The sequence below is a fragment of the Salvelinus alpinus genome, chromosome 1 (genome assembly GCF_045679555.1).
Source record: "Salvelinus alpinus chromosome 1, SLU_Salpinus.1, whole genome shotgun sequence".
NCBI lineage: Eukaryota > Metazoa > Chordata > Actinopteri > Salmoniformes > Salmonidae > Salvelinus > Salvelinus alpinus.
In genome coordinates, this window is record NC_092086.1 from 85,785,023 (window position 1) to 85,806,255 (window position 21,233).

Consider the following 21,233-nt stretch of genomic DNA (forward strand, 5'->3'; position numbering starts at 1 on the left):
ATACACAGACTGCCCTCGTCCCCCTCGTCTTACCAGAGTGTGCTGTTCTATCTTGCCGGTGCAGCGTATAACCCGCTAGCTGAATATCCATGTCGTCATTCAGCCATGATTCCGTGAAACATAGGATATTACAGTTTTTGATGTCCCGTTGGTAGGATATTCGTGATCGTACCTTGTCTAGTTTATTGTCCAATGATTGCACGTTGGCGAGTAGTATAGACGGTAACGGCAGCTTTCCCACTCGCCTCTTCCGGGTCCTGACCAGGCATCCGGCTCTTTGTCCTCTGTACCTGCGTCGCTTCCTCTTGAAAATAACGGGGATGCTGGCCCTGTCGGGTGTTTGGAGAATGTCCTGTGCGTCTTGCTTGTTGAAGAAATAATCTTTGTCTAATCCGAGGTAAGTGATCGCTGTCCTGACATCAGAACCTCTTTTTTGCCGTAAGATACGGTTGCAGAAACATTATGTACAAAATAAGTTACAAATAACGCAAAAAACCCCACATAATAGCACAATTGGTTGGGCGCCCGTAAAACTGCTTCCATTTCTTCCGGCGCCATGCTAAAGCAGAGAGAGAACATGCGAGTCTAGTGCGAAGCACTAGGCTAGTGAATTAGATTTTGATTTCATAATATAATGGGGCCTATTTGTATAATTGGTTGGCTGACGACATATCTTTCATAATATTTCCTCTAATGTTATAGCCTACCTTCTCTTTCTATTGTAGCTTCATTTCTTCCTCGCTTTCAACAGTTAAATTAAATGTTTCATTGTCCATATCTTCATCGTTCTAATGACATGGTTGAATAATATAGGACAAGAATTAGATACAGAAGGCCTTCACTTCTCTTAATGAAGATTGAATGGTTATGGGTCTGAATAAATAACTGCAATAGCCTACCGCCATTGCGCGTTCGCTCTTTCAAACTATCCGTGAGTTCTATTGGCTGCTGTATTTAACATTCTGCAATTATTCTTTGAATAATTTATTGGTATAAGAAATGCTAAAAAAAACAATATCCAGCAAGCTATACTAGTCTAGCTTTTCCTACATGGGACTTGAAGAGCTACGGAGCTTTTTCTAAGGGGAGAGGCCAGCAGAGCACAGGTGCGTGCCATGCGTACGTATTGCACAAGTGACAAGGCTGTAAATTAGAAGCTTATTATGCATAACCTATTATTAATTAGCTAAATGTAAGGCTAATACTGCATTGAATTTATTACCTGAAAGGGGTAAGCTAGGACATATCTCATTCTTGAACAGGATGATCTATTTTAGATGCAATTTGAATTGAGTTGATGGAGAGAAAAGAGTAGTGAATTAGAGGCGCATTTGGTCTTTATTACTGTAGCATAGACTATGCTGCAGCAAATGCATGCATACCTGTCACAAGAAAAAAAAGTTACCATTATGAGTTGATAGGTCTACATGCGTTGAACTGCGCTCCATAGTGAGATGGGCTGTCTGTCCCCACCCAGAGCGTTGATGATTAATTATGCAGAGGCCGTAGAGAAGCCTGATTTAGACATCGACTATCATTTAAAGTTCCATTTCATGAATAATAAATTATAATTTACTGGTTTCTCAGTTATATATCCCGGGAAAAGGTGAGTAATTTGGGGCGGTAAATCTCTATAACCGGGTTCCCGCTATTCAACAGACAGACAGACACACAGGTGGAGAGAGGGCACATTTCCACAAAGAAGCTATAATTTTACTACTCTTTTCTTTCCCTCCATCCCACCCACCTTTATTAGCCCAATGATATTATTAGGGGAATGGTCTTTCTGACCCCTCTGAGTGAAGGGGAGAATGAGGTGTAGTCATGCCTGTTAACAGCTGTGGGCAGTGACCTGCTGCGCTTGTTATCGTTGGGCTCCTCCTCTCTCCAGTCCCCCACATAGAACCTACCACCAGAGACACATGTTACTGTCACACTAATGATGCATTTACCATCATTACCATGTACCAGTCCCAACCCACGGCCTGGCTCAGTGCTCCCAGAACAGTTAGTTTAGCCTAATACGCCTTGTTGCCCTCGGTGCATTTCAATTCTGTTTTCGTCGCAGCCATCTCAAAGCTCCTAGAAGTAAAAACGTGTGTGGTTTAATTTGCATGTGTAATACAGTATGTGGTTTAGCTAGCTGAGTCTATGGTGCAGTCTATGCAATGTCCGTCATAGATGGTTGTGAGTGCACTAACTCAATGCGAGTGGTTTCATATCATCTCTCCAAGGTGGCCTAGCAGTTCAGACGTCTTTTTCTGTTCCGTATTGTCGTGTCCTGTATATATATATATTTACACCTTTCTTCGCATATCTTTTATTTATTTTATTATCCAAGAACTCAACTACAAAAGCTTTCCTGCAACCCGCTTCACCAATTACAAAAAGTATTATTTACCTCAATCTGAAAATCCATCGTGGAAGCTAGCCAGGGGCTAATTCAGAAGCTAGCCTGAAAGCTAACCAGAAGCTACTCCGATAGCTAGCCAGAAGCTAATCTGTAGCTGCCCCGAAATTAGCCGGTTTGCTGGCTAGCGTTGGTGTTTCAGCTGCCCACGTTTAGTGGTCATCAGCTATTCCTTTAGCTCAATAATCTACCGGCACTTTTGTGCAACGCGACTCGGACCGGAGCATTCCGGGACTCTTTTTCTCTCAGTTTCCCCGGATTCCAGCCGCAGGCTCTGGACACTTGCACCTTGATTTCGCAGCTAGCTAGCTGCAAACCGTGTGACTATTGGCTTACGTCGACCCCGGAGCAAACTCAAATCATTCTGGAGCTAGCCAGCTGAGGAGTTCCATCACCATCCGGACCCGTTTCTTTTGTTGCTGCTGCAGATACGGAACCCCACCGGGCCTTCACGACTGACTGCCGCGACTGACTGCCGACGTTATCTGCCCGAGGGATTTATCCAACTGGCACCTCCGTCCCGACGTTACCTGAACGCTCATCTGAGGCCCGCTAATCGTTAGCTGTCTTATCGGCTGCTATTTGAACAAGTATATCGGACAACTATTATTATTATTATTATTTATTTATTTATTTTATTTTTTTCCTTGGGTCACTATATCTATTTTGCCAATTTGGATTGATCCCCTCTACCACACGGAACCCCACTACACGGAACCCCACTAACCTACCGACGGAAACGCACGAGGTATCTACAAACAGACCTCCATCCTATGCTGCTACCGATAGCCATATACCCGGCCAGCTGTCTGGATCGCCACGACCCCAACCAACCTCTACTCACTGGACCCTTATTGATCACTCGATTAGCATGCCTCTCCTTAATGTAAATATGCCTTGTCCATTGCTGTTCTGGTTAGTGTTTATTGGCTTATTTCACTGTAGAGATTCTAGCCCTGCTCTCTATACCATATCCAACCTCTCAGTTCCACCACCCACATATGCGATGACATCACTTGGTTTCAATGATGTTTCTAGAGACAATATCTCTCTCATCATCACTCAATACCTAGGTTTACCTCCACTGTATTCACATCCTACCATACCTTTGTCTGTACATTATTCCTTTAAACTATTTTATCGCCCCCAGAAACCTCCTTTTACTCTCTGCTCTAGTAGCTCTAGGCGACCAATTCTCATAGCTTTTAGCCATACCCTTATCCTACTCCTCCTCTGTTCCTCTGGTGATGTAGAGGTGAATCCAGGCCCTGCAGTACCTGGCTCCACTCCTATTCCCCAGGCGCTCTCTTTTGATGACTTCTGTAACCGTAATAGCCTTGGCTTCATGCATGTTAACATTAGAAGCCTCCTCCCTAAGTTTGTTTTGTTCACTGCTTTAGCACACTCTGCCAACCCGGATGTTTTAGCCGTGTCTGAATCCTGGCTTAGAAAGACCACCAAAAATTCAGACATTTTCATCCCCAATTACAAGATTTTCAGACAAGATAGAACGGCCAAAGGGGGCGGTGTTGCAATCTACTGCAAAGACTGCCTGCAGAGTTCTGTTATACTATCCAGGTCTGTTCCCAAACAATTTGAACTTCTACTTTTAAAAATCCACCTCTCTAAAAACAAGTCTCTCACCGTTGCCGCCTGCTATAGACCACCCTCTGCCCCCAGCTGTGCTCTGGACACTATATGTGAACTGATTGCCCCCCATCTATCTTCAGAGCTCGTGCTGCTAGGCGACCTAAATTTGAACATGCTCAACACCCCAGCCACCCTAAAATCTAAGCTTGATGCCCTCAATCTCACACAAATTATCAATGAACCTACCAGGTACCACCCCAATTCCGTAAACACGGGTACCCTCATAGATATCATCCTAACAAACTTGCCCTCCAAATACACCTCTGCTGCTTTCAACCAAGATCTCAGCGATCACTGCCTCATTGCCTGCATCCGTAATGGGTCAGCGGTCAAACGACCTCCACTCATCACTGTCAAACGCTCCCTGAAACACTTCAGCGAGCAGGCCTTTCTAATCGACCTGGCCGGGGTATCCTGGAAGGATATTGATCTCATCCCGTCAGTAGAGGATGCCTGGTCATTTTTTAAAAATGCCTTCCTCACCATCTTGAATAAGCATGCCCCATTCAAGAAATTTAGAAAAAGGAACAGATATAGCCCTTGGTTCTCTCCTGACCTGACTGCCCTTAACCAACAGAAAAACATCCTATGGCGTTCTGCATTAGCATCGAACAGCCCCCGTGATATGCAACTTTTCAGGGAAGCCAGAAACCAATATACACAGGCAGTTAGAACAGCCAAGGCTAGCTTTTTCAAGCAGAAATTTGCTTCCTGCAACACAAATTCAAAAAAGTTCTGGGACACCGTAAAGTCCATGGAGAATAAGAACACCTCCTCCCAGCTTCCAACCGCTCTGAAGATAGGAAACACTGTCACCACCGACAAATCCACTATAATTGAGAATTTCAATAAGCATTTTTCTACGGCTGGCCATGCATTCCACCTGGCTGCCCCTACCCCGGACAACAGCACTGCCCTCCCCTCTGCTACTCGCCCAAGCCTTCCCCATTTCTCTTTCTCCCAAATACAGTCAGCTGATGTTCTAAATGAGCTGCAAAATCTGGACCCTTACAAATCAGCCGGGCTAGATAATCTGGACCCTTTCTTTCTAAAACTATCTGCTGAAATTGTTGCCACCCCTATTACTAGCCTCTTCAACCTCTCTTTCGTGTCGTCTGAGATCCCCAAAGATTGGAAAGCAGCTGCGGTTATCCCCCTCTTCAAAGGGGGGGACACCCTTGACCCTAACTGCTACAGACCTATATCTATCCTACCCTGCCTTTCTAAGGTCTTCGAAAGCCAAGTCAACAAACAGATTACCGACCATTTCGAATCCCACCACACCTTCTCCGCTATGCAATCTGGTTTCAGAGCTGGTCATGGGTGCACCTCAGCCACGCTCAAGGTCATAAACGATATCGTAACCGCCATCGATAGGAAACAATACTGTGCAGCCGTATTCATTGACCTGGCCAAGGCTTTTGACTCTGTCAATCACCACATCCTCATTGGCAGACTCGACAGCCTTGGTTTCTCTAATGATTGCCTCGCCTGGTTCACCAACTACTTCTCTGATCGAGTTCAGTGTGTCAAATCGGAGGGTCTGTTGTCCGGGCCTCTGGCAGTCTCTATGGGGGTGCCACAGGGTTCAATTCTTGGACCGACTCTCTTCTCTGTTTACATCAATGATGTCGCTCTTGCTGCTGGTGATTCTCTGATCCACCTCTACGCAGACGACACTATTCTGTATACTTCTGGCCCTTCTTTTGACACTGTGTTAACAACCCTCCAGGCGAGCTTCAATGCCATACAACTCTCCTTCCGTGGCCTCCAACTGCTCTTAAATACAAGTAAAACCAAATGCATGCTCTTCAACCGATCGCTGCCTGCTCCTGCCCGCCTGTCCAACATCACTACTTTGGACGGCTCTGACTTAGAATATGTGGACAACTACAAATACCTAGCTGTCTGGTTAGACTGTAAACTCTCCTTCCAGACTCACATCAAACATCTCCAATCCAAAGTCAAATCTAGAATTGGCTTCCTATTCCGCAACAAAGCATCCTTTACTCATGCTGCCAAACATACCCTTGTAAAACTGACCATCCTACCAATCCTCGACTTCGGTGATGTCATTTACAAAATAGCCTCCAAAACCCTACTCAATAAATTGGATGCAGTCTATCACAGTGCCATCCGTTTTGTCACCAAAGCCCCATATACTACCCACCACTGCGACCTGTACACTCTCGTTGGCTGGCCCTCGCTTCATACTCGTCGCCAAACCCACTGGTTCCAGGTCATCTACAAGACCCTGCTAGGTAAAGTCCCCCCTTATCTCAGCTCGCTGGTCACCATAGCAGCACCTACCTGTAGCACGCGCTCCAGCAGGTATATCTCTCTAGTCACCCCCAAAACCAATTCTTCCTTTGGACGCCTCTCCTTCCAGTTCTCTGCTGCCAATGACTGGAACGAACTACAAAAATCTCTGAAACTGGAAACACCTATCTCCCTCACTAGCTTTAAGCACCAGCTGTCAGAGCAGCTCATAGATTACTGCACCTGTACATAACCCATCTACAATTTAGCCCAAACAACTACCTCTTTACCTACTGTATTTATTTATTAATTTATTTTGCTCCTTTGCACCCCATTATTTCTGTCTCTACTTTGCACTTTCTTCCACTGCAAACCAACCATTCCAGTGTTTTTTTAGTTTTTATTTTACTTGCTGTGTTGTACTCACTTCGCCTCCATGGCCTTTTATATTTTTATTTATTTATACATATATTTGTTTGCCTTCACCTCCCTTATCTCACCTCACTTGCTCACATTGTATATAGACTTATTTTTTTCCACTGTATTATTGACTATATGTTTGTTTTACTCCATGTGTAACTATGTGTTGTTGTATGTGTCGAACTGCTTTGCTTTATCTTGGCCAGGTCGCAATTGTAAATGAGAACGTGTTCTCAATTTGCCTACCTGGTTAAATAAAGGTTAAATAAAAAATAAATAAAAAAATAAAAAAAATGACGCTGATGGCTTTTGACAGGCCCTGAATCTGCTGCCTGTTGGTGAGAGTATAGGCCACTACAGATGGAGCAGAGGCCATTTCCTTGGCAAGATTAACATACTTAGGCATGACATTCCAGCAACAAATGCTGACACTACACATCAAGTATATCTGACCAAATTATGTAATTTTGAATTCAGTAAAGTAAGCGTGGGAGAGGTGAAAAAATGGTTTATCAACAATGACAAGCCCCTGGGGTCTGACACTTGGATGGGAAATTACTGAGGATAATAGCCAACGATATTGCCACTCCTATTTTACATATCTTCAATTTAAGCCTAATAGAAAGTGTGTGCCCTCAGGCCTGGAGGGAAGCTAAAGTCATTCCACTACCCAAGAATATTTAAGCCCCCTTTACTGGTTCAAATAGTTGACCAATCAGCCTGTTACCAACCCTTAGTAAACATCTGGGAAAATTGTTTGACCAGATACAGTGCTATTTTACAGTAAACAAATTGACAACATACTTTCAGTACGCATATAGGGAAGGACATTCAACAAGCACAGCACTTACACAAATGAGTGATTGGCTGAGAGAAATTGATGATAAAAAGATTGGGGGGGCTGTTTTGTTAGACTTCAGTGCGGCTTTTGACATTATCAAGCAGTCTTGCTGGAAAAACATATGCGTTATGACTTTAAACCCCCTGCTATATTGTGGGTAAAGCTTTACCTGTCTAACAGAACAGAGGGTGTTATTTAATGGAAGCCTCCAACATAATCCAGGTAGAAACAGGAATTCCCCAAGGCAGCTGTCTAAGCACCTTTTTTTCATTCTTTACTAATGACATGCCACTGGCTTTGAGTAAGGCCAGTGTGTCTATGTATGCGGATGACTCAACACTATACATGTCAGCCACTACAGCAACACTTAACAAAGAGCTGCAGATAGTTTCAGAATGGGTGGCAAGGAATAAGTTAGTCCTAAATATTTCAAACTAAAAACATTGTATTTGGGACAAATCATTAACTAAACCTTAACTAAATATTGTAATGAATAATGTGGTAATTGAGCAAATAGAGGACACTAAACTGCTTGGATTATAAAAATCATGGTCAAAACGGATCGATACAACCGTAGCTAGGATGGGAAGGAGTTTGTCTATAATAATGCTGTTAATGCAGAACAGCACTTTATCAACAAGGCAGGTCCTACAGGCCCTAATTTTGTTGCACCTGGACTACTGTTCAGTCATGTGGTCAGGTGCCACAAAGAGGGACATAGGAAAATTGCATTTGGCTCAGAACAGGACAGCGCGGCTGGCCCTTGGATTTACTCAGAGGGCTAACATGTATAATATGCATGTCAATCTCTCCTGGCTCAAAGTGGAGGAGAGATTGACTTCATCACTACTTGTTTTTGTAAGAAGTGTTGTCAAGCTGAATGCACCGAGCTGTCTGTTTGAACTACTGGCACACAGCTCGGACACCCATTCATATCCCACAAGACATGCCACTTGAGGTCTCTTCAGTCTCCCAGTCCAGAACAGACTATGGGAGGCGCAGTACTACATAGAGCCTTGACTAAATGGAACTCTATTCCACATCAAGTAACTCATGCCAGCAGTAACATTTTGATTAAATGTTACCTTACAGAACAGCAGGGACTGTGAAGCAACACAAACATACACATGCATACAAACACACGATAACATACGCACTATACACACATGGATTTTGTTATTGATATGTGGTAGAGGCAATTTTGAATAAATTCTTACTTTGCTAAATTATATTAGTTTTTAGATAATCAACAGTGGTGGAAAAAGTACCCAATTGTCATACTTGGGTAAAAGTAAAGATACCTTAATAGAAAATGACTCAAGTGAAAGTCATCCAGTAAAATTCTAAAAGTATTTGGTTTTAAATATAGTTAAGTATCAAAAGTACGTGTAATTGCTAAAATAAATGTAAGTATCAAATTCCATATTGAGCAAAATAAAAATGATAGCCAGGTGCACAGTCAGACATTATTTACATACAAGCATTTGTGTTTAGTGAATCCTCCAGATCAGAGGCAGTAGAGATGACCAGGGAAGTTTTCTTGATAAGTGTGTGAATTAGACCATTTTCCTTTCCTGCTAAGCATTCAAAATGCAGTGAGTACTTTTGGGTGTCAGCGAAAATGGATGGAGTGTAAAGGCCATTATTTTATTTAGGGATGTAGTGAAGTAAGTTGTCAAATCCAGATACCCCAAAAAACTACTTAAGTAATACTTTAAAGTATTTTTACTTGAGTACTTTATACCACCGATAATTAAACATAGGCCCTCATTAACCCTAATCCGTTTATAAAGTACCCAAGTCCGGCCCAAACTTTCCCCGTTTGACCTCGCTGACTTTCCTCTCCCACCTGATTGTTTGCCAGTTCTCCATAGTTAACTGGGTTGGTGGAGGAAAAGTACAAAGAGCGAACAAACAAATGGTTAGCTAGTGCCGTCTCTCCAGCAGAAAGCGAACACCTCTCCCTCTTCATCCTTTCCACACATGGCTGTGTCCTTTGTTTACTTGTGACGCTGTGGATGGGATTGCCTTACACACTGTTACAGATCTCTGGCCTACCATCTACCGTCCTGTCTGTTAGGAACCTGACCTGGAGCATATGCTGGCGTCTCTACATGTCCTTCAATGGGAACCATGTACAAGAACAGACGCCATTGTAGCTGGATAGTAGATACACCCCCCTGTCAACAAGTAGGTCAATAAACACTATTGAGATGAAGAGAAAAGGATCAGTAGAGCAATGTTTTGTTGATTTAGTTTAAACTGAAATATCATTTTCTGTCAGCCCCATGTAAATGTTGCCCCTTACACGCATACCGGTATGCAGGTTGAAAATGGCTGATTTGGGCACTGATAAGCGCCTAAATTGTAACACAAGGGCTGTACAGTAACACGCTATACATGTCAGAGCTCAGGGTCCACTTCACAGCTCTGTATGGGTTTTGACTGACAGCCGTTCTGAACTTGAGCCACTCGCTCAACATTTTTTGTTGTCTTAGTGAGGGAAATGCTGTAAGTTAAGAGGACTATGTATTTTGAAAGATGATACATTGAAGATTATAATAAATACCACTGATGTCATACAAGCAAGCCAAACACCTGTGAGTCCAAATGTGCACTTACCATTTCCATATCATAAAACTCATGTCATATACAGTGTCAATGTTTATGATCAGTGTTTGACTTAGTTACAAGATGACTTGCAGTTATACCCTGGGTTGTCCTGAACAGAATGAGCCTATGTTTGTTGTATTGTGACAAATTTGCATTAATGACTCGATTCTATATGCTTCGAAATGACGATCTGCCTTGTGAAAGCCTAACACTGTAAGATCATATTTTATAATTTAGCTAGTCATGGTGGTACTAGAACAAGCTTTCAAATGATGCCCACCTGATCCAGATTATGATTTATAATGGACCGTTGGATTGCACAACAACAGTAATTGTGTAAAGGGGGCATGCAGGGCTGTGTTCCAAACAACTACAGGTGTGCTTGCTCTTGTTCCTCAATGGCACAGCTAGGAGAGCTCAGAAAAACACCTTATTACTTAGGAACTGTAATTACTTAGGAACTGCACACTTTGCAGAGGTGTGTGGCCATTTGGAGACACAAGTTAGTCCTCTCACTCTAACCCATATTTGTTTGTCTTATGTTGCACTTACCCCACATTTTCCTAGAATATTATGTTACTGAATATTTTCAGGTTTCGTTATCAAAAATGCGTAAGTACGTTAAATGTACAAATCAAGTGTAATGTTTGGATTCAGTCTTGTGTCTGAACTTTTGTCCTCCCCTTTATAAATTTCCCATAATCTCAAAACTGTTCCCTTTTATTAATTGCTACCATGGTTATGTGTATGCTTTCCATATTTCAATTTAGCCCTATCCATACAGGCCAATTGGCACTAGTGGGAAGGTTTTTTTATTTTAATTTTATTGAATATCCGAAACATACAATATACTTGCAGTGAAGCCTTTCAAGAACTACACCATACCAGTCATCCAACAGATTCCCATTCAGAGCGACACACAGAAGCATCCAGGGTCAATACCCTGCTCAAGGGCACGTTGACAGTTCTCCCACCAGGCCAAAAAACGTGAACCCGAACCCTCCAAGATCCCCCCCCACAGTTCCCCAGTAGCTGTCCCTCAACCATTTGAGAAATACATAAATTATACAATTACTCAATTAATTCCATCCACCCCCCCCAAATACACCAACAACCAAGAGAATGAACTAAAGAGGAAACAAGAAAAAGACAGAAGAAAACAACAATGCAAACAATCCTACTAGTGGGAAGGGTTAAAGCTCTAACGCTCAAAGTTATTTATTTATTTTTTGCCCCATGACCCAGCAAAATAAAAATAAGCCTTTTGGGTTTTCTTGGGACATGGCCAATTCAACAAAGTTAGCGTTTCTTGTCATCGAACCAGTCTTAAACGACGACCCAGTGGGGCCAAGAACCAACTATTGGGTCCTATGTTTATGTTCAAACTTGTCTCATACCCACGTCCTCTCCAGGTCCTGTCGGTGTGTGTGGAGGAGGAGAACATCATCCCCTATATCACCAATGTGCTCCAGAACCCAGACCTGGCTCTGCGCATGGCTGTCCGTAACAACCTAGCTGGGGCCGAGGAGCTGTTCGCACGCAAGTTCAACAACCTGTTTGCTGGGGGAAACTACTCTGAGGCTGCCAAGGTGGCTGCCAATGCACCAAAGGTAACTTGTATAGAAACAGTACAGGGTCTCGCTACAGGGGATGTCTGATCACATCACTGTGATTTAATGGAAGTAAACTTACTGATGTCCATATCATGTTACATCAATACACTATCAAAGTGATTAGAAGTTCACTTGATCACGAGAGACTTTGGATATGCAAATACAAACAATGAATAGTTTGTCTCCAGCATGTATGTGTTTCTATGTACAATATGTTGCTAGCAAAACCCTCTCACAGCCATGCATCAGCAGTTTCGTTCTGTGTATATAAACTGCAGCAGACCCCCTCCACCCATGTCTTGTTGTTCCGTCTCCTCTTTGCTCTCCCCTCCAGGGTATCCTGCGTACTCCAGACACCATCCGTAAGTTCCAGAGTGTGCCAGCCCAGCCGGGCCAGACATCTCCCCTGCTGCAGTACTTTGGCATCCTGCTGGACCAGGGCCAGCTCAACAAGTTTGAGTCCCTGGAGCTGTGCAGGCCCGTCCTACAGCAGGGACGCAAGCAGCTGCTGGAGAAGTGGCTCAAAGAGGACAAGGTGTGTCTGTCTCCGAGAAAGAGGGGAGATGGTTATCTGACTTCCTGTAGGAAGAGGCCTTTCCTGAACTGTGTGTGTCCATGTTCATATCTCCCCAGTCATCTGGGTTGTTTGTCCTTTCTTTGACGTGAGGCAATCTGTTTGCTATGCTGAGCATTTGAAGAGTTAAAAAAAAAAAGAAAAAAAATCCCTCCAGAGAGCGCTGGGGAATATGGGTGGCTCCGTAGTCGGTCTCAATGTTTCCCCCCCATAGTTTTCTGCTTCACACTATTTGTGAATGTTTAATGTGTTAAAAATCACGCACAATAGAAACATTTATATTCCAAACATGATAGAGTATGTTCTCTCGCCTGTAGGGTACTTGTGGTGAAACTAACCGTTTGTTTCTTCTCAGCTGGAATGTTCTGAGGAGCTGGGCGACCTGGTGAAGTCAGTGGACCCCACCCTGGCTCTCTCCGTCTACCTGAGGGCCAACGTACCCAACAAGGTCATCCAGTGCTTCGCTGAGACCGGACAGTTCCCCAAGATAGTCCTGTACGCCAAGAAGGTACGTTTTCACTCTGAGATGGAGCTCTGTTGATGATCTTGTTTCCTTTCCTTGGTTTGGTTTCCTTATGACACAGTTGAGGAAGTGGATGAGCTGTATATTAGCATCCCGAGAGGGGCTTTAGAATGGGGTCGGCTTCTTTGAGACCAAATGGGGGTTGGAAGGAGGGCTTTAGCTTTCATTAGCTAGATACTTGATGTATGAATGAAAGGTACGTGAAGTGACAATGAAAGAGGGTTTAGGATGGTGCATTGGTAAATGTAACTATTGTCTTGCTCTTCCTGTGTCGGTAGGTGGGCTACACTCCAGACTGGATCTTCCTGCTGAGGAACGTGATGAGGATCAGTCCAGAACAGGGCCTGCAGTTCTCACAGATGCTGGTCCAGGACGAAGAGCCTCTGGCTGACATCACACAGGTTGGTGGTGGGGGTGGGGAAGAGGTAGGATGAGTGGGAAGGGATAGAGTGGGAGAGGGATGAGATATAGGGGGAAGATGAGAGGGGTGAAGGAGGAAGACGGAAGGGAGAGATGAGGGAAGGCTAACATGCTGATCACACCGCTTGCGTTACAATGATTGTGTACATTTGTTTTGCACCTACACTGCTCCTGCGCGTCAACGAGTGTCTGCGTAGCCAGGCGCTAAAATAGAACTTGGTTCCATTTGTGTCGCTTGACGCGCTGCAAGTCCCGCTTTCCCGTCGCATTGTTTTTTAGTAGCATTTACCCACGTGGGTAATTGAAATATGAACTGAGGTCCACACTCCAGTCCAGTTGGTAGTGGTAATGCACCTTAAAGTTGGTTGCCAGCCGCCATATAAAGACCGAAGAAGAAGCCTGAAGGAGGAGAGATTACTAGAAACGAACTCGGTTTACACTTTTTTTCTGTATATTAATTGTCGGAGTAGAGGACCTTGTGCATTTCAGGTAAAATAACAACTCAATGTTTATATCCCAGGACAAATTAGCTAGCAACAGCAAAATGCGTGCTATGGCGCTCCCGGTCTAGTCAGCATGCTAGGATAGAGGGAGAGTTTGAGGGGAACAGAACCTAGACGAGAGCATGCCATCTCTCTCATCCACGTCATTCACTCTCGACTATTATACTCCTTCTGTCTGGGCTTGGCAGGACTGTCTACTCTGAACTGTCAATGTGCTGATCAGATCTGGGTCAAATACATTGGTCAAAATTAGGATGCACTTGATTTAGTTTGACTGGTACAATGGAACCAATTAAATACTCCCAAAAGTGCAATCTCAAAGCTAAATCAAGAGTTTCAAATACTCATTGTAAGTAGTGTATTTCTGTGTCTGTTGACAGTTATGTTGTTACTCTCGTGTCCCCTGTCTGTTCAGATCGTGGATGTGTTCATGGAGTATAACCTGATCCAGCAGTGTACCTCATTCCTACTGGACGCCCTGAAGAACAACAGGCCATCTGAGGGGCCGCTGCAGACACGCCTACTGGAGATGAACCTCATGCACGCCCCACAGGTACACACCCCACCCCCCTTACATTTAGATGAGGATATGATAGTCAAATATCCGGTTGCCCTCAAAACGAACGAGGCCATAATTGACATTCACACTTCAACACTGTTCCATGCGTATCCTTCTCTGTAGGTTGCTGATGCCATCCTGGGCAACCAGATGTTCACCAACTACGACCGTGCCCACATAGCCCAGCTGTGTGAGAAGGCTGGCCTGCTGCAGAGGGCTCTGGAGCACTACACCGACCTGTACGACATCAAGCGGGCCGTGGTGCACACACACTTGCTCAACCCAGAGGTATGACAGCAGTACTCAGGCCAGTCCCCCCTCATGTGTCAGCTAGTGTAAAAAAAACAAAACATGTCACATTAGTTTCAATTAACACAGCTAGATGAATGTGACTGTCGTGTACTTCCTCATGACACTATCTAACTCTGACCCTACTTTCTTCTCTCATGCTCCCCCCCCCCCTTTTCATCTCCTCCCTTTCTGTCTCTCCCCTCCTCCCTTTCTCTTTATCTGTCTGTCTCTCTTCCCTCTCTCCCTCCCCTTAGTGGCTGGTGAATTTCTTTGGCTCCCTCTCAGTGGAGGACTCTCTAGAGTGCCTGAGGGCCATGTTGTCTGCCAACATCCGTCAGAACCTGCAGATCTGTGTCCAGGTGGCCTCCAAGTACCACGAGCAGCTCTCCACCAACTCCCTAACCGAGCTCTTCGAGTCCTTCAAGAGCTTCGAGGGTGAGACATACAGCCACGCACACTATTTTACACTTCCCTTCCTTGGACAGGGTTCGAGACTGTGATCAAAACACTTGCATTTGCGACCCTTTGACTTAGCAGTGCGATACCATTTATTTATTTTTGGTCGCTAGGGTGCCAGCGCAAATATGTAGCTGGTCACGTTACTTTTTGGTTCACAATTTGCTTTTATTTTATTGTCTCGGTATTGAAAAAGTCTTTGTTGAATCTTGGCAATGCACAATTCAGTCATGCGCTGTTTGAATGAACATTTCTGAAGGTTTCCCAAAGAACCTTCCTAATTAAATGTTGTCTGCAAAGTAGGCCTACCTGACACAATGATATCATGATGATTTGTAACAATCGCTGGGCATTTGTTTTGCATACTCTGCCTTCACATGTAGCCTACACAACATTTGACATTACAAAAACATAGCTAGCCAAACACAGCAGTCTCTTGCTAGGTGTGCAATTGAATTAACCTCTAGCGTCCCGCATTGCCAACATCCAGTGAAAATGCAGAGCTCCAAATTCAAATAAATTACTATAAAAATTAAACTTTCATGAAATCACACATGCAATACACCAAATTAAAGCTACACTTGTTGTGTATCCAGCCAACTTGTCAGATTTCAAAAAGGCTTTACGACGAAAGCACACCAAACGATTATGTTAGGTCAGTACATAGCCACAGAAAAACACAGCCAAAAACACAGCCATGAGTCACAAAAAGCATAAATAGAGATAAAATGAATCACTAACCTTTGATCTTCATCAGATGACACTCATAGGACTTCATGTTACACAATACATGTATGTTTTGTTCGGTAAAGTTCATATTTATATCAATAAATCTCAGTATACATTGGCGCGTTATGTTCAGTAGTTCCAAAAACATCTGGTGATTTTGCAGAGAGCCACATCAATTTACAGAAATACTCATTATAAATGTTGATGAAAATACATGTGTTATGCATAGAACTTTAGATAAACTTTTCCTTAATGCAACCGCTCTGTCAGATTTCAAAAAAGCTTTACCGAAAAAGCACACCATGCAATAATCTGTACAGCGCTCAGAGCCCAAACAAGCCAAAGAGATATCCGCCATGTTGTAGAGTCAACAAAGTCAGAAATAGCATTATAAATATTCACTTACCTTTGATCTCATCAGAATGCACTCCCAGGAATCCCAGTTCCACAATAAATGTTTGATTTGTTCGATAAGTCCATTTATGTCCAAACACCTCCTTTTGTTCGCGCGTTTAGTACACAAATCCAAACTGACGACGCGCTGGCAGGTCCAGGCGAAAGTTCAGACAAGTCATATTACAGTTCGTAGAAACATGTCAAACTAAGTATAGAATCCATCTTTAGGATGTTTTTATCATAAATCTTCAATAATGTTCCAACCGGAGAATTCCTTTGTCCTCAGAAATGCAATGGAACGCAAGCTACCTCTCATGTGAATGCGCATGACCAGCTCGTGGCACTCTACCAGACCTCTGACTCAATCCCCTCTCATTCCCCCCTCCTTTATAGTAGAAGCATCAAACAAGGTTCTAAGACTGTTGACATCTAGTGGAAGCCTTAGGAAGTGCAATATGACCACATTTCCACTGTATCTTGGATAGGCAAAGAGTTGAAACACTACAAACCTCAGATTTCCCACTTCCTGGTTGGATTTTTTTCTCAGGTTTTTGCCTGCCATATGAGTTCTGTTATACTCACAGACATCATTCAAACAGTTTTAGAAACGTCGGTGTTTTCTATCCAAATCTACTAATTATATGCATATTCTAGCTTTTAGGACAGAGTAGCAGGCAGTTTACTCTGGGCACCTTTTTATCCAAGCTACTCAATACTGCCCCCCTGTCCCAAAGAAGTTAAAGGGGAACTACACCCTTCACATTTTTTTAATAATTATTATTCCCAGACCTCAGAGTTGGTCTCCTGATGTGGTTTTAAGCATTGTTGTAGACTTAGAACGTCAATAAATTTGTTTCTATTAAAAAGTGTGATTTTGAGTGTGAACCTGAACTCGGAAACAGGGAAAAACTAACCCGGGAAAATGTAATTTACCAGAAGATAAAACTGATTTTAAAGGGCCCAACAACTGTAGACTGGCAAATGTACCTGAATGTCAAGCCCTGCAAGGGAATTCTAATTTTTAAAGGTTGTTTGTCATTATTAGCCTGGTTCTGTATGGAATACAGGCACATTATGAGAGACGGGTCAGATCAAAAATTGGTGCGACCAAATCGTGCTGGTGCCATCAACTGGAAAAAGTTGGTAGCACCAGTGACGGCAGTGGAAAAAGTTAGTCTGGAACCCTGTTGGATCACTCTTCCAGCTATATGCCCAAGTAGGCCAGAGGCAGCAGGAGTGTTGATCGTCTCAATAGAATGGCCTGGAGGGGTGGACACTGGGACTGGGCTGGACCTTCTTAGGCTCAGGGTAGACTAGAGACGAGGTGGCCAATCATAATGGAGCTACAGCTTAATAAACTAAGTGAGAGCGAGAGCCACTGTTTTCAATTGTCCAAAACAAACCATGGTGGAAAGTGTTTGTGATTTTGACAAATTGCATTGTCCCTAAGGGAAGAGTCCATTTAAAAAAATCTTTATCAGCTAATTCTGACTTTTGTAATTATAGCCTGAAGTGCGACGTACATTTAATCAAACAAGGGGCGATGAGATGGTGACAGTAGTCGTCTGCTCCGGTCTCTTGGGGGGCAGAAGCAGCCCTCTCGTAATCGCTGTTCTATTTTCCCAGCAAAATGTGTACTATTGAACACGCTTATTGTGTTCTTCATATTTCTCATGTTTTTTTTCTAGTATTACATTGTTATTGATTATTGCATTGTTGGTTTTTGAGTTTGCAAGAAGTGCATGTGACATTAAAAGATGTCCTGACGTGACTGACATGGTCTCTGGTACTGTATTTCCTCCTGACTGACATTGTCTCCATGGTGTCCCAGGTCTGTTCTACTTCCTGGGTTCCATTGTTAACTTCAGCCAGGATGCAGAGGTCCACTTCAAGTACATCCAGGCTGCCTGCAAGACGGGACAGATCAAAGAGGTGGAGAGGATCTGCAGAGAGAGCAACTGCTACGACCCAGAACGAGTCAAGAACTTCCTCAAGGTAGAATATGGAGTCTGGGGGGAGAAGGTATCTAGAGGGAGGTGAAATGTAACTGACTGAAGATGTACTGTACTCTCACTTTTCGTTTTTACTTTTCTCTCCTTTCTGTCTTTCTTTAACTTTATTATTTCATTCTCTCTCGTCTGTTCTCGTGTGTTCAGTCGGTTGATCCCCTAGACGTCCAGACCGTTCTGTCGCTGAAAATCAATGATGACATGGTTTTAAATTTAGAAATTATATTGAAATGAAATTTACAAAACTTCTGTCAATCCTATTAATATGTATATCGGCCTGCTAACACTAGCATTCGTGAAACACTCATTTTTCTTTCAATGGTAAGAAGTGATGCCGGTTATTATCTCTTGTGCTTTTCTGTTGTCTGGAATGCGAGGATATGTACCAGATACATCTATCCCCAAGTGCAGGACTCCCTTACTATTTTATTTTCACTCCACACTTGACTTCTAGAGATACAGGATTAAACCTGGGATATGTATTACGAGTAAGACACAACCAGCTGCTGTACTAGGTCTGGGAAATATGGCCTATAAATCCTATCTCTTTTTAAAACATTTTTTTTACTACATATATGGGAGATTCATGATATATACAAGTATGTGGACAGCTGCTCGTTGAACGTCTCATTCCAAATCATGGGCATTAATATGGAGTTGGTCCCCCCTTTTGCTGCTTATAACAGCCTCCACTCTTCTGGGAAGGCTTTCCACTAGATGTTGTAACATTGCTGCGGGGACTGGCTTACATTCAGCCACCTTACTAAGAGCATTAGTAAGGTCGGGCACTGAATCATGGCTCAGTCGGCGTTCTTATTCATCCCAAAGGGGTTCGATTGGGTGAGGTCAGGGCTCTGCAGACCATTTGTTCTTCTACACGATCTCAACAATCCATTACTGTATGGACCTCGCTTTGTGCATGGGGGCATTGTCATGCTGAAACAGGAAAGGGCCTTCCCCAAACTGTTGCTACAAAGTTGGAAGCACATAATTGATAGTTCCAGTGAAGGGAAATCTTAACTCATACTAAGAGGCCTAACCCTAACCATGGAAAAACAATTGTTGTTCCTCCACCAAACTTTACAATTGGCGCTGCATGCGGGCAGGTAGCTTTCTCCTGGCATCCACCAAACCCAGATTAATCCGTTGGATTGCCAGATGGTGAAACGTGATTCAACACGCCAGAGAACGCATTTCCACTGCTCCAGAGTTGAACGGCAGTGCGCTTTACACCACTCCAGCCGATGCTTGCCATTGTACATGGTGATCTTAGGCTTGTGTACAGTTGCTTGGCCATGGAAACCCATTTAATGAAGCTCCCGGCGAACAGTTCTTGTGCTGACGTTGCTTCCATAGGCAGTTTGGAGGTCGGGAGTGAGTGTCGCAATCGAGGACAGACTATTTTTTCGCGGTCCTGTTTTGTGAGCTTGTGGCCTACCACTTCGCGGCAGAGCCGTTGTTGCTCCTACACGTTTCCACTGCACAATAGCAGCACTTACAGTTGACCGGGGCAGCTCTAGCAGGGCAGAAATTTGATGAACTGAGTTGTTGGAAAAATGCCATCCTATGAAAGTGCCACGTTGAAAGACACTCAGCTCTTCAGTAAGGCCCATTCTACTGACAATGTCTATGGAAATTGCATGGCTGTGTGCTCAATTTTATGCAACTGGTGTGGTTGAAGTAGTCAAATCCACTAATTTGAAGGGGTGCCCACATAATTTATCTGGATTAAAAATTTAAAAAAATCTCTAAAGAAACTTTGTTGCGCAATTTAAAGGTCAATAAACTGCATGCAAAATTATACCTAGGCTAAATATAAGCCTTCCACAACCATAAGACCCACTAATAATACAATTATTTTAACCAGATTTTTTTTGTTGCAATAATCTGGTATTCAAGTCTGTCGATTAAATATATATATTTTTTTTAAGTAGCCAGCTTATCTTCATATTTAAAGTGTAGCCAACTTAAGAGTTATTTGCTTGCTAACACATTAGAAAGAACAGTTGAACGGTTATGAATACATCCTCCTGTCCTTCAACTGTTTGAACAACGACGCTTGTTCACTTAGTTTAGATATTGAAATCAAGTACCTGGATAAGAAGATGCTTAGGCTATTTCTTAGAATGAGAACTAGTTGCCAATTCCTTGTATAAATGCGTCTTTATGTTTATTGCACGTTTTATAAAAGTTGTGTTTGTTCTGGAGTGGAATATTGGGAGTGTGTGGCAGTAGCTCAGTAGTACCTGCAGATGGAGTCCTAGGTCTGTACATGTGTGATTGAGCCATTTCTTTTTGTTGCTCTCCTTTTTTGCCTTCTTTTCTTCTGTCAACTCAAACAAAATGTTTGCGGTACTTAACCATCTTCTAACCTCTCAAAGTGTGATGCTTCCCGTTTGTCGTTCGAGTTACGTTCTTGATGTCCAATTTTCAAATCACTCGAGCAGGATCGTTTTAACTGGAAATAACTTCCCAATTTCATTTTAAGTGATTCTAATATGTATTTTATCATTAGTACATTAGTGGTTGTATGACCCCCAAAAGATTAGTCAAACTTATTGCTTGGATTTTAACATTGAACCACTTGCTACATTCTTTGCTACTTTCTTAACATCTATACATACAGGAACTAAAAATAAAAAACATTTCAAAGCTTCAATACTAGCCATTATGAGCACATATAGCCTGTGAATTCTCAGTGGTTAAAGCGTGTCAGGTTTGGCTGTGATCAGATGTCAAACTAACCTTGACCCCTCCCCCTGCTCTGTGATTGGACAGGAGGCCAAGCTGACCGACCAGCTCCCGCTCATCATTGTGTGTGACCGCTTTGACTTTGTCCACGACCTGGTCCTCTACCTGTACCGCAACAACCTGCAGAAATACATTGAGATCTACGTGCAGAAAGTAAGTCAAACTCACACACTAGCAAGCATCTACGAGACAATACTTGTCTACACTTTCAAACTT

At 43.2% G+C, this 21,233-nt stretch overlaps 1 protein-coding gene across 1 annotated transcript in view; it reads left to right on the forward strand.

The window, feature by feature from the left end:
* The window catches only part of LOC139532458 (clathrin heavy chain 1-like), a 76,105-nt gene that overhangs the window by 36,630 nt on the left and 18,242 nt on the right, over positions 1 to 21,233 (forward strand). The window contains exons 7-15 of the mRNA XM_071330047.1: positions 11,606 to 11,803; positions 12,141 to 12,341; positions 12,736 to 12,888; positions 13,182 to 13,304; positions 14,242 to 14,379; positions 14,509 to 14,673; positions 14,931 to 15,111; positions 18,089 to 18,252; positions 21,045 to 21,170. Coding sequence (XP_071186148.1) covers positions 11,606 to 11,803; positions 12,141 to 12,341; positions 12,736 to 12,888; positions 13,182 to 13,304; positions 14,242 to 14,379; positions 14,509 to 14,673; positions 14,931 to 15,111; positions 18,089 to 18,252; positions 21,045 to 21,170 — 1,449 coding nt within the window. The remainder of the gene's footprint in view (positions 1 to 11,605; positions 11,804 to 12,140; positions 12,342 to 12,735; positions 12,889 to 13,181; positions 13,305 to 14,241; positions 14,380 to 14,508; positions 14,674 to 14,930; positions 15,112 to 18,088; positions 18,253 to 21,044; positions 21,171 to 21,233) is intronic.